We start from the raw sequence: 13,628 nt of genomic DNA on the forward strand, positions 1-13,628 counted from the left end.
TTTGAAAAGAACAGAAAAAAAACCTTGTTAGAGAAACCGTGCCTCTCCCAGGGAGGAGGAGAAATGGGAGCACAACCCTGTCAGCAGCTCCCTTTTCACCACTCCTACAAATATCACTCAAAGCTATCACATCACCACCTTAGCCGTCTTTGAAAATGGAAAGTGACCTTAACCTCGGAGACATCACCAAGGCAACCCTTCTCTGTGCCGATTCGGCAGTAGCACCAAGAGTCCATGCGCACAAAAAGGGAGGAAATCCATTGTGCCTGGCATGGCATGTACGTATCACAGAGGCAAGACACCAATCAGTATGCTAGATGTGCACATTTGCGCGCACACGTGTGTGGGTATCTCTCTCTCTCTCTCTCTCTCTCTCTCTCTCTCACACACACACACACACACACACACACTGCTCACTCATAGGTGTGTAAACTTCAGAGAACATTGCTGCTCCAGTTCTGCTCTAGCCTCATGGACAAGGAAAGGTCCCCTTCAAAGTTCAGAGGACTGAAATTCTAATCAATCCCTTCCCTGAAATTCTAGCCGCTACTAAGAAAACACGCTGAAGCAACATCACAAAAGTGGCAACATAAAATGTAGTAGCCCACATTCTGGGGTGAAGTTCCTACTGTGACTGTTCCTACTGTGGAAAAATATTTCTGAAGATTGTCTAAATGTTTCAGCTTCACGTATGGAAGATTACGTATCGCACATAACAAATTGATCACAATATCAAAATAGACCACTTAATGATAATAATACAATGCGCTGTGTTTTATTTTCTAAATGAACAATTAAAATGTCAGTGCAGTATCTTTACACCTATATGTTACCCAAAGGTCCAACAGTGGCATTATTTTCCATTGATGGCATCTCGCTTTAGTGGATAGAAATTGTTTGGAGGGTGGAAATTAAACTTACTGCCATTTGCCCTGCTCGTCCCTTAATCTCATTATGTAGTGTTGAGGAAAGATAAGCACTGGAATAAGTAAATAAAATAATACTGTCTGTGAGCTGACACTAGACGGAACACATAGTCTGCTGAGAAATCCATCAATTGAGACTGGTTATAAATGCTGTTAGGCTACTGTCTGCAGAAGGAAAATGAGCTTCAAAGAAGTCAACCTCAGATCAGGGTGAGTTGGGCGGTGGACCTTGATGCATATTTTTGGAAAATTATACATTTTACTTTATAATTCTCCAGTGCTTCAAAATTCTGAATTTTCTTTTTCTCCTTTTTCTCCATTTTTCCCTTTATTCCAAAACCAAAAAAGAATTACAAACATCAATTTCAAAATCCATATTTGTTTTGTAACATAAGCCTATTACATAGTTGACTAGATTAAAATCAACCTAATTGCTATAGACTTCCCTTTGCTATACAGTGGTACCTCGGGTTACATACGCTTCAGGTTACATACGCTTCAGGTTACAGACTCCATTAACCCAGAAATAGTGCTTCAGGTTAAGAACTGAGGATGAGAACAGGATGATGAGAACCTCAGGATGAGAACAGAAATCGCCTGGTGGCTGCGCGGCGGCAGCAGGAGGCCTCATTAGCTAAAGTGGTGCTTCAGGTTAAGAACAGTTAAGAACGGACCTCCAGAACGAATTAAGTACTTAACCCGAGGTACCACTGTATATAAATTCAACACAATTAGAAATATTATATTAGAATTTTTTATAAATTCCCCTATACCCCCCACTCCCCTTCACCCATTTGTGATCTCAGTATTTTTTTTACTTCTTCCATCTTGTTGTGTTGTTGTAGTTTAATAATTATTCAACTGATTCTTTTATTATTTCCTTGCTTACCCCTGCACGTTTTACACATTATCTATTAATATTCCAGTTCCAGAACCATATTTTTTCATGTATTCCTTCACTCTATCCCACTCTTTAATTATTCTCTGATTTGAATGGCCTCTAATGATTGCCTTCAATTTTGCCATTTCCACAAACTCACAGAGCTTGCTTTGCCATTCTAATAATGATGGTATTTTCTTCCCCTTCCAATTCTTTGTGATCAATATTCTGGCTGCTGCTGTTGCATAAAGGAATACATTTTCCTCAAAATTCTGAATTTTCATGACAAATCTGAAGAGGCAGTGAGGCGAAAAGGCAGTGCACTTCCTCAAGTTCACCAATGAGTGTCATGCTTAAGTAGGGTTGTCCATATCCCAACTCAATTTTAAACTACTTCCTTCTACAGGCTTCCACTAAGACCCGAGGTACATAGTCTGAAACAGCCCACGTTCTGCACCATTTCAAGCTGAAGACAAGGGAGATCAGATGCTTAGGTGTTCTCTTGTAGAAACAAACTGTCTACCCATGGAAAAATGGGGGGCGGCATTTCTGAACTTAGCAGACGTCCTGAAAAGTTAGTCTGTAAATAGTTGGGCCCACAATGTGTGGACTCCTTATACAAAGAATCACCAGGCATTCCTTGCCCAGATTTCAAGAATTCTCCAAAGGATAAAGTACTGAAATTACCATATGGGTTTAGAAGCTTCCAAAGCTATAACAGTTCTGAGAAAGCGTGTTCTCCTTCACAGAGAGCACGTGTTGTGGTGGGGTCTGACAGGCCACCCCTCTTTTGCTGGGCGGGTTAGTATGGATGACCATCCACATTGATTGGGCGGTTGGGTTACTGGGCAAATTTTGGTGTTGCCATTTAGGGGGACGGACCAAAGGTTATAAAATCAAGTCACGCAGCAATGACTGGGCTCTTTTGCTGCATGCATCGGATCACCAGCCCACCCTCCCTAATCTAGGGCTATTGTGTTGACCTTGCTATGCCTGTCATGGGGTCGGAATGGTAGGAATTTTGTCCATTTTGCTGACTGGCTGGTGCCATTTGGTTTTTACCTACTGCGTAGTTTTGTTTTTTGCCTACTGCGCAGCAAATCGTCACAACTTGTAAGGTTGCGGTAAGGCATTGGTTAAAAAATTAGTTGGTGGAGGGGTAAGGATTGGCGGTGCCTGCCCCTCCAATGCTGCTGCAGAAAGAGAATTCCATTAAAGGAATCCAGGGGCTTTCCATTCTTTCGTCCGTACTCCTGAGTGGGGCTTGAGCTGTGCAAGCCCCTGGGAGCATGCGGAAGGGTCTGGTGCCCAGCTCCATGCTCTCCCCAATATCGTTTTCCCTTCCTGGCTTTCACTGGAATCCGGAAGTCAGTTCTGTCTTGGGGCAGGGGGCAGATAGTTGGAACCAATGCCTAAGCAACCACTCACATTTGTGCAATTTAATAAAGTTGTGGCCAAAATTATGCCAAAAACCTTAAACAAAAATTATGTGTGAATTGTGATTTATTTAGGAGTGGCTTGGGGGACCTTGACAGGCAAGAGAAATTTTAATCTATTCGTAATATTAACCAAGTGGCTCAGTGGCAGAGGCACATGCTTTGCATTCAAAAAGTCTCTGGCTTAATCCCAGACATCTGCAGGCAGAGCTGGGAAAGACTGTCGGGTACCCTAGAGAGATGCTGCCAGTACAGTCAGTGGAGGCAAGAGATCAGGGATGAGGAAACTTCAGCCTGCAGACCAAAGAGAAAGAAAGAGGTGGAAGCTTGCAAGGCTACTTCCTCCCCTTATCAAGACCCTTGTCTCTTGGTGATTCCTCCACCTCTGAAATTCTCTGGCGTCACGGTCCAGTTTACAGGCGGTTGAAGTCCTGGCGGAGGATGTCGGGACCGGGGGCAAGATGGCGGGGTGGGAGCAGGAATGAGAGTCTGGAAGCCAGGAGTCAAGAAGCCAAGGGTCAGAAAACCATGAGTCAAGGAGTCAAGGGTCCGAGGATCAGGAAGCAAGGAGTCAAGAAGCCAAACGCAGCAAGGCAGGAAGCGTGTTGCTGTGGCAAAGAGCCAAAGGGAAATGCTGACCTTATATCCCTTCCCGGCTCTTGCCACCAGGTGCTGTGAGTTACCAATCAGCCTCACCTGTGCGGCCGTGCCTTGCCTCTTCAGAACAAACTTAGGAAAGCCCCAGTCCTGCAAAGCCCTACCGGTCACAGGGTCTGGCTCCTGCACGCACTCCTGACATCTGGAGATAGTGCATTCCTGCTCTCCTCCTTGCTCCATTTGTCGATCTCTACAAATAATTTTTTTAAAAAAATGCTTCAACATACACTTGATGAGAATGGGGCGTCACAATACTGAAACCGGTTCTGGAATGGCTTTTTTTTGGGGGGGAAAGCTTTCCCCAAAAGAAAAGATCCCAAATGACCAGCCCAATACTGGAATACAGCGGTGCCTTGGTTCTTGAATTTAATCTGTAATGAGAGTCTGTTCGACTCCCGGAGGGGTTCAAAAACCAAGGCACGGCTTCTGATTGGCTGCAGAAGCTTTCTGCAGCCAATCGGAAGCCAAGGAAGCCACGTCGGATGTTTGGCTTCCAAAGAACGTTCGCAAACTGGAGCACTCATTTCTGGGTTTGCGACGTTTGGGAGCCGATTTGTTCAGCAACTAAGGCATTGGACAACCAAGGTACCACTATACCTTTGCTACCCCTAGATATTTCTTTGCAGAAAGAACACTGCTGGTGATCAAATTGGTGGTTGTTTCAGCTTCCATAGAACTGCTGGGAAAACGAGGAGATTTTGGCCCTGCACAGTTTCCCAGTGTAGACTGATATTATTATTATTATTATTATTATTATTATTATTATTATTATTATTTACCACCCTTCATCAAAAGATCTCAGGGTGGCTCACAGAATAAAATACAAAGTAAATCACAAGTAAATAATTAAACCAAAACAATACTCCTCCCCTTCCCACAGACACATTTAAAAGGCTGTAAGATATTAATCAGCCAAAGGCCTGGTTGAAGAAGAACATTTTCACCTGGCGCCTAAAAGATATATAATGAAAATGCAAGGCAACCTCTCTGGGGAGAGCATTCCACAAGCAGGGGGCCACTGCAGAAAAAGCCTTTTCTCATGTAGCCACCCTCTGGATCTCACATGGAAGAGGCACTCGAAAGAAGGCCACAGATGGTGAACACAGATTCCAGGATATTTTATATGAAGAGAGGCGGTCTGTGGTGAGGTAACATATAGGCGTAAAGCTACTGCAGTGCCATTTTAATTGTTCATTTAGGAAATGAAATGCTGCATATTATATTATTATCATTTGATACTGTGGTCAATTTGTTATGTGTGCGATGTAATCTTCTGTAAGTGAAGCTGAAACATTTATACAGTCTTCTAAAATATTTTGTCCGTGGTAATAACCTCCCCCTAGAATGCGTCTGCCGGTGAGATAACTTAAATTGTGATAGACACTAGCCTTCTTCAAGCATAATGCTAACAGTTATGAGACTATGTGATCTTGGATCTTGCATGCCCAGTGCAAATGTCTAGGGGGAAGAGGAAGCCTTCGCATGAAAAGGCTTACATGTGATATGGAACTGTAGATCACATGGAAGTCTGTATGAAGGTTCCCACCTTTCTGATATTTGAACTGGACGTGGAGGGGCTACTTGGCAGAGATCCACCACTTTGTCACAAGTTCTCCTTGACTACAACACATAGAGAGGGCTCCTGTTCCATTCTGATACAACACTCCCGGTGACTTAGCCAGAGGCCCCATATATACTTAGGTGGCAGTAAGTCCCATAGGTCTTACTTCTGAATAAGCATGCACTGATTTTGTTGTTGTTACATTGTACAATTAATAAAGCCGTAATGAACACTTAATACATGCATGCATACATGCACACAATTAACACAGCAGTCACCTGGATCCTTTTCTTTTGTAGCTTAAGTGAAAGGGCACGAAAAAAGGGAGGAGGGAGAAGCAGAAAATAGTAGCATAAGTTTACCTCCATTATGTAAGTCAAGCTGTAATGTATAAGAAATCAGTTTATTCTAGCAAACAAAAATATGCAACCCCTTTAACATCCTGTTAAAAAGACAACAAATTCATCCCGATAATCAAGTTCACGATATAATTTTTATATGGGATCAGCAAGAAAATAAATGATGTCTGTGACTTTATTTTCTATCCTATAACGGACATTATATTTCTTCATATGGAAAAGCCTGAACAGTGTTTTTGTTAACTTCTGTGAAATATGCTCCGCTACCAACAAGAAAACCACTTCCTGCGATTAATAATTGGATGTTTTTTCACAACCAAAAATAATGATTGGATTAAATGTACTGCAGATGTGAATCAGAGAAAAGATCAACGTTTTTAAACATTCCATTGTCACCAGCAGCCAAGTGAACTGATACTGGGTCAAGCAAACTTTGGCAGGCCGTCAGTCAGGTATGGTATCTATTTTGCTAAGAAAATGGTAGTATTTGATGACTGTGGGTACTCTGAATTAAAAACATATCCTGAAATTGTATGCCAAGAAAAACTGGATTGTGCAACTTGAATGAATTATACATACTAAGCAAATTCACATAGTTTTGCTTGTGTTGAATTGTTGTATTTCTGATAGCCATGGACAGGGAACACATTTCTGCAGGGCTGCAAAACTTCACCCCTGCCCTGACTGAAAACTGCATCATCAATGCAGATAAAGAAATCACTGTCTACAGCTATCCTTTCCCGTTATCTACTAATTAGAAACTATTTCCAAATAACTACAGGGTATATTATTATTAATATTTCACTTATTTGTCACTTACTACAAAAAAAAAATTCTCAAAGAGACTTTGTGAACATAAAGAGACCACTGATCTTATGAAAAAGCTGACATAACAAAAGGTTTGACATTGAAAATCTATAGAATACTCCTGGATACAACTAAAAGGAATGACTTGGGGATAAAAGCATGTGACAGAATTCAGTCTTTCAGTGACAGAAGAAAATTGAAAATATTTTGGAAGAATACTGGTACTTAATGCTTATGAGAATAGCAAAAACGTGTCAAAATATATCCAATATGTATTGGAGATCTAAGAGAGGAAAAACAACACTGACTTATTATTGTAAAAGGTATCAAGGATACAATTATGGTATGTGAGGCAAATTAATTCCCCAGCAATGTTACTGGGAGCAATAAAGGGGCAGGTTCAAAAGGAACGTGTTGTGTTAGCTGTGAACATGTTAACAATAGCATGCGCTTCACTGGCTAAAGCATGGAAATCAGCTTGTTGGCTAACTCTTGGCCAGTGAAGGAGAAAAACATGGGATCCCATGTTAAGCTTACAGTTAATAAATGTTTGAGGAAACGAAGAAATGCCTGTACAGAAATCTTCTTAAAAACTGGATTCTGTTTGTAAAATTTTGGAACTGAAAAATTAGCCCCTATGGGCATCTTCACTTTGAAAAGGAATTGCAATGCATAGTTCCATATGCACTGCATATGAAAGTTCCATGTGCATATCCATATGAAAGGATACAGTATTTGGAGCTGTTTAGGAAAAAAACTAGGCAGTGGGACAGGGAGCAACATTATGAATGTTGGGGGGGAAGTGGAAAGACAAACATTTTTCTCCCTCACTCATGATTCCAGGACCCAGGAACACCTAAGGAAGCTGAATGTGGGAATTTATTAACACTACCAATCTCAAGTCTTCCTATGTTTCTGGATGAAATAATGTGATATTTTTGTTGTTATTTACTGTATGAAAGAAACCTTTAATTAAAGAGAGAGAGAGAGTTGGGCCTCACTTATCTTTTGTTTCCGTTTAGGTTTTTGTACTTTACACTGTTGACTCAAATCACTTAAACGCAATAATCTGAGCCAGTTATATGGCCTTTTTTTCCTGGGAGTGTCAATATGGAATTCCTGTTTCCATCAAGAACTAATTCTGTTCATGCTTTTCTTCCCCACAACTCAAGGGGGGCACATATAGGATCCTGCCTCTGCCCCACCAGTTTTCCACTCAGGCACTGACTCAGATATACTTGGCTGCAGCTCATGCCCTGGTCTGTGAGCTTTCTTACCTAGTCCCCACGACAAAAAAATAAATAAAAAATACATTGTACTTTGTAATGTGACTCCTTTTTCACATTTCTGTAAAGTTTCAGAGGATCTAAGGAATGATATATTTATATCACCTGTAAACAATGAGCTCCACACCAAGATTACTTTGCTTGACTCTCAGCCCAGCTTGGGTGCCTTCTTTTAGAAACTTTCTATTTTTACACCAATTATGCCAAACAAGCTTGTTAAAAACTCTAGATAATTGAACAGCAAGAGCCCCCTGCTGCAAGCATGCATAGGATGCTAGCTGAAGGTGAAAAGGTATCTTTCTCATTTTCAGAAAGATCCACATATATCCTCCTTCATTTAAACACAACATGATATCTTAATTAATTATGATAAACTGGTTACTGAGGTGCTTTCATGTTGTTATTCCCATGATATAATATTGGTTGCTATAGTGATGAGATGGCTTTATTTTTTTGGTTAATCACTCAAGAGATTGGCTAACTCATGTTTGTCCGTGATGGTGAAGAGACGGGAAAATAAGTTAAAACGAATTGTTAAATACAACCGGCACCATTCCTCTCCCCTGCTTTTGGTATTATTTGTGACTACAATTTCAGTCATGCTAAAAATAAACTGTTGCAGAATATACTGAGCATGTGATTAGAAAAATAATCTATACAATGGCTTCCACCAAATTATGAATTTTAAACAACTCTTGTTATTGTTATGCTTAGTATGAAGACGTTGCAAATTACCTCTGCCAAGAATGGAGACTCTCCCAACATAGCAGGAGAGAGAGGAGAGAGATGGAGATAATCAGATATTGATGGAGGAATTTCATTATCTGCATTCCTCTTCAGTTGGAAGAGGAATCAGGCTCCCATCTGCAGTTTGCCTGGAGGTCTGGCACTCGCTTCCCCATGGAATGTGAGGGCAGGCAAAGACATTGGGTGCATGGAGCACTCTGGTTGCCATGACCCCCCAATCCCGTTCCTGGAAGCACAGGTTTTCCTGCTAATTGGACTTTAATTGGAGTAAACTACAGGTGTGTGTCAGAGACGAGGAGATAAGAAACCACAAATACAACCCAGCTACAAGAATGTGAAAGTTTTGGATTGAGAGCGGATTTCATTAGGTGAAAAAGACAATACGGGGAGGGAGCCCAAGGTTTGCTTACTTACGGTTTTTCTCTACATTCATGATATGGCAACCCATATCTGCACAAGTGAGGATGGAAGAAATTGGAATAAAGTGGTACCTTGGTTTTTTAACGTCTCGGAAGCAGAACGTTTTGGTTTTCGAACACCGAAAACCCGGAAGTAATTGCTTCTGTTTTTGAACACTTTTCGGAAGTCAAATGGCTTCCACTGAGTCGTCCCCCCCCCCCAATTTTCTCCATTGAAATTGCAGACTGCCCTTTGCGTCTTGGTTTTTGAATGTTTTGGAAGTCGAATGGTCTTCCAGAAAGGATTACGTTCAAAAACTGAGGTACTACTGTATAATGTGGAATTTAACAAAATTGGAACTGCATGTTTGAGAGAAAGGAGCTGAGAGGGAAGGGGCGAAGAAATGCTGTGCTTTGAAAATATAGAGCAAAATCTTCCCTAACCTCCATTATCCACAAAGGAATGTGTATGAGATAAGGATAAATGGGCATAAATCAGCAGCAGGAAGGAAAGGATTCTACCAGCTGTGAGAATAGAAGTTTTTGGATTAACTATCTGTAGTCTGGATTCAGACCGTTCTTCCTAGGCTGGAAAAATGGCAAAGGTGCCTTGTTTATTGGAAGGCGAATCACAGGATGAAGTGATGCAGTGACTTTTGGAAATGGAGATAACAGCTTCTCCCAAGACATGACAGGAACCATCAACAGTTGCAGGAGTAAAGGATACAACACTCATATATGGATGGGAAAACATCATGGAGAAAATTGTCACACCCAGGAAAGAATGAGGATTACAGCTGAATTTCCTCACTTGAAAATTTATAAATCATAGAATCATAGAATCATAGAGTTGGAAGAGACCACAAGGGCCATCGAGTCCAACCCCCTGCCAAGCAGGAAACACCATCAGAGCACTCCTGACATATGGTTGTCAAGCCTCTGCTTAAAGACCTCCAAAGAAAGAGACTCCACCACACTCCTTGGCAGCAAATTCCACTGTCAAACAGCTCTTACTGTCAGGAAGTTCTTCCTAATATTTAGGTGGAATCTTATAAATTACCTATTATACCAACACAAGTTGAAATCACATGATTGCAGCTGTTATATAGGGGATTATTACATCTGAATGGAATGAAAATTATTAAAAATTTGGAACGCAGAAAAAATATAGAAGAATGAACTCATCAACTCTAGCATGCAGGGGGCCCAGTTTAATTAAATTGTATAATTTGACATTTGAATAATTGGCATTAATTAGAAAAAAATGGTATTGTTATAATGAGGCTGTTATTGGAACAATACTGGTACACACACACACACAAAATTGTTGTAAACTACAGCATCCACCATCCCTGACCATTGTCCATACTGACTGGGGCTGATGGGAGCTGGAGTCCAATAACATTTGAAGAGCACTGAGATGGGGTAGGCTGAGATGGAGATGACCAACAATCTGATTTGGTGTGACACAGCTTCATATGTTCCATACTTTGCTTTGCAAAATAACCCATTACAACCCCATCATGTTTCCAATTTCTTCTTAAAGATTATAGGTGGTGGTGGAATAAAAAAACCCACACCACAGCATCTTAGGTAATGTGGAAATATAAAGCAATGTGAAATAGACAATAAAGTACTTGTTTACAATTTTCAACATTTCTGGAAATGGTTTTGGGGAGCTCAAGCCCCAACTGATTATCAAGTTGATTATCAAGTCAGAAACCTAACATTTTCCCATTTAATCATAGAGATGGTGGAAATCTGGCAGAAAAAAAATGTATAGATGAATATCTGTATCATCCTGTGTTCCTTTGCAAGCCTTGTTGCATATAAAGATGATCTGAAGGCAGTCCTGTTAGGGAAGTTTTCTTAAATGTTTAATGTTTTATCATGTTTTAATATGCTGTTGGGAGCCACCCAGAGTGGCCAGGGAGGCCTGGCCAGATGGGCGGGGTGTAAGTAATTTATTATTATTATTATTATTATTATTATTATTATTATTATTATTATTATTATTAATTTTTATTTATACCCCGCCCTACCCAGCCAAGGCTGGGCTCATAATTAATAAATTATTATTATTATTATTATTATTATTATTATTATTATTATTATTATTATTATTATATTACTACTACTACTACTACTACTATTCACCAACAATTCTTGATGTTGCAAGCCCCTTTATTTTATTTTATATAAATGTATCTGGTTTCTATTCAATATTTAAATGATTATTTATCATCTGAGACACCCTGCCCCACCCCTGGGGGTTAAAACAGTACTCACACAAAAGGGGAATTTCAAAAAAGTCCACTCTCTCCTATTGGAAGAAAGCTTTCTCTAGCTTCACACGTAAGTGAGCCCATTGGCTGAGGACTCGAGATGGATTTCATTATGTGTATTCTTAACGGTTCATTAATAAACAAGGGGCAACCAGGGAACTGGAGCTAGGTAAGGGGCTATATTCAATGGCTCCGGAATGCCCAATGTCTCTTCCTTATGCAACTAAGTTCAAATGTTAAAACTGGGCAAGAAAGTACCCTCTAGAATGGGTTGATTTGGGCCAGTTATGTGACACACAAAATTACCCTTAAAATAAAGGACAAAGGAGAACTTCAGCACAAAGCAAAGATCATTCATTCAAGCGCGGTCCCAGGAGGTATATTAAAGCCATGAATAGGAAAAAGCTCAGTAGTTCACCAGCTGAGATTTTAATGAGATATTTCCCCTTGCTGTGGTACAGGTTTTGCTCAGGAAAGAGAAAAGGCTGCTCACAAAATATATTCAGTTAATAGGCGCCAATAGCTTTTGCAGCCACTCTGGTAGCTAGCTGATTGCTGTACTAACCTTCTGTTTTGGCATAATCTGTAAGCCGAGTGTAATTGATCAAGGCTGCTTTCTCCAGACATTTTCTAACCACTTTCTTCACTTCTTCCGCTGGTATGGGAGTGGCAATATCTTTCATTAAAACCTGCGTCAAAGACAGTGCTCGAGTTAGACACATTACCATAACCCCCCAAGAGAAAAGGTTTCAACATATACTAATAGTTGTTTTAGATTTGCTGGCAATTAGAGACTGAAAGAAAAGGAAGTCGCTAATCGACTTAGCTATTAATCTCTGCAGATTTGAGTGAAAAGCAGCCGTTTAGGCCATAACTTAGACTTGCCCACCTGCAGACACCATTTCTAAATGAAACACAAGGCTAAAACAAGTGTCTACACAGTACTTAACATACATGTTATCTTGTAATATTTACAGCCGTTCATAAGGTCAAACTATCTTTACATTAAAGATTGGGGGTAGGGGAAAGGATGAAAAAACATCAGTTGGCTTGAGTTCATTTACAGCACTTGTAGGGAGCTTTCACATGGAAGTTTTCTTGTAGAATAGGGCGCTGCTCCTACACAGAAGCTTTTCATGGCATCTGCATGATGTCATCATCAAAATGCCAGTCCATACTTTTCCTTTACTTAAATCTGGATTTGCCCTACCACACAAAATCCAGTAAGAAAAATGCCCCATTACTGGCACAGGAAAATAATAGCAGTGGCAGGTGAAGGGAAAGCCACAAGAATGACGCTGGAGACTGGTATTGGGTTGAAACAAGCCACAAAAGAGTAGGTGCAGCTAAGGCAAGACGATCGGCCAATATTTTATTCAAGTTGCTAAAAAGGTAAAAGTAAAGGACTCCTGGATGGTTAAGTCCAGTCAAAGGCGACTATGGGGTGTGGCACTCGTCTCACTTTCAGGCCAAGGGAGCTGGCGTTCATCCACAGGCAACTCTCCAGGTCATGTAGCCAGCATGACAAAACCGCTTCTGGCGCAACAGAACACCATGACAGAAACCAGAGCCCACAGAAATGCCATTTACCTTCCTGCCACAGTGGTACCTATTTATCTTCTTGCACTGGTAAGCTTTCGAACTGCTAGGTTGGCAGAAGCTGGCACAGAGCAATGGGAACTTACACCATTGCATGGATTCGAATTGCCAACCTTCTGATCGGCAAGATCAAGAGGCTCAGTAATTTAGACCACAGCACCACCTGTGGTACCTCTGTTTGAACTCATGCCTCCTTGGTCTGAATTTAGCTCTCCGGACATTGTTCATGAGCTTCCTCAGATTTCTTGAAGAGTCTAGCAATGGAAGGTATTTAAAGCAGTATGCAGTAAAGGCAAATTTCCTTAAACACGAGTTATCATGGATAGTCGCCACTGGTAGCCTTATACTGAAGTAGGTCAACCTGTAGACTGATCCAACACATTTTTACTTACGTTTTTTTAGGGATTACATTTTATGAGCATGAAAGACTTTACTTATTTTCATGGAGAATTCCTCCATAAAATATATTGCTATGTGAGAGAATCCTAAAGATATGAATCCCATGACTGATTTAAAAGAGTCTAAAAATATTAAAAGTCATGTTCTACTCAACTGATTCGGTACTAAATAGGTGTCTGCCCCACCTCCCACACGGGGAAAATTAACATTTTGGAAATAATACCAAAATAGGTAATGTGTACACTTTGGTCAATTTCTAAAAAATACACACGTACTGGAAAAACTTAA

At 40.6% G+C, this 13,628-nt stretch overlaps 1 protein-coding gene across 3 annotated transcripts in view; it reads right to left on the minus strand.

The window, feature by feature from the left end:
- CADPS2 (calcium dependent secretion activator 2) overlaps nt 1–13,628 on the minus strand; it is a 351,450-nt gene that overhangs the window by 92,524 nt on the left and 245,298 nt on the right. For all 3 annotated transcript variants that reach the window (XM_081878161.1, XM_081878160.1, XM_081878159.1), the window contains exon 16: nt 11,908–12,031. In XM_081878161.1, coding sequence (XP_081734287.1) covers nt 11,908–12,031 — 124 coding nt within the window. The remainder of the gene's footprint in view (nt 1–11,907; nt 12,032–13,628) is intronic.

This window comes from Podarcis erhardii, assembly GCF_964252035.2.
Source record: "Podarcis erhardii genome assembly, chromosome: 10".
In the NCBI taxonomy this organism is placed as follows: domain Eukaryota; kingdom Metazoa; phylum Chordata; class Lepidosauria; order Squamata; family Lacertidae; genus Podarcis; species Podarcis erhardii.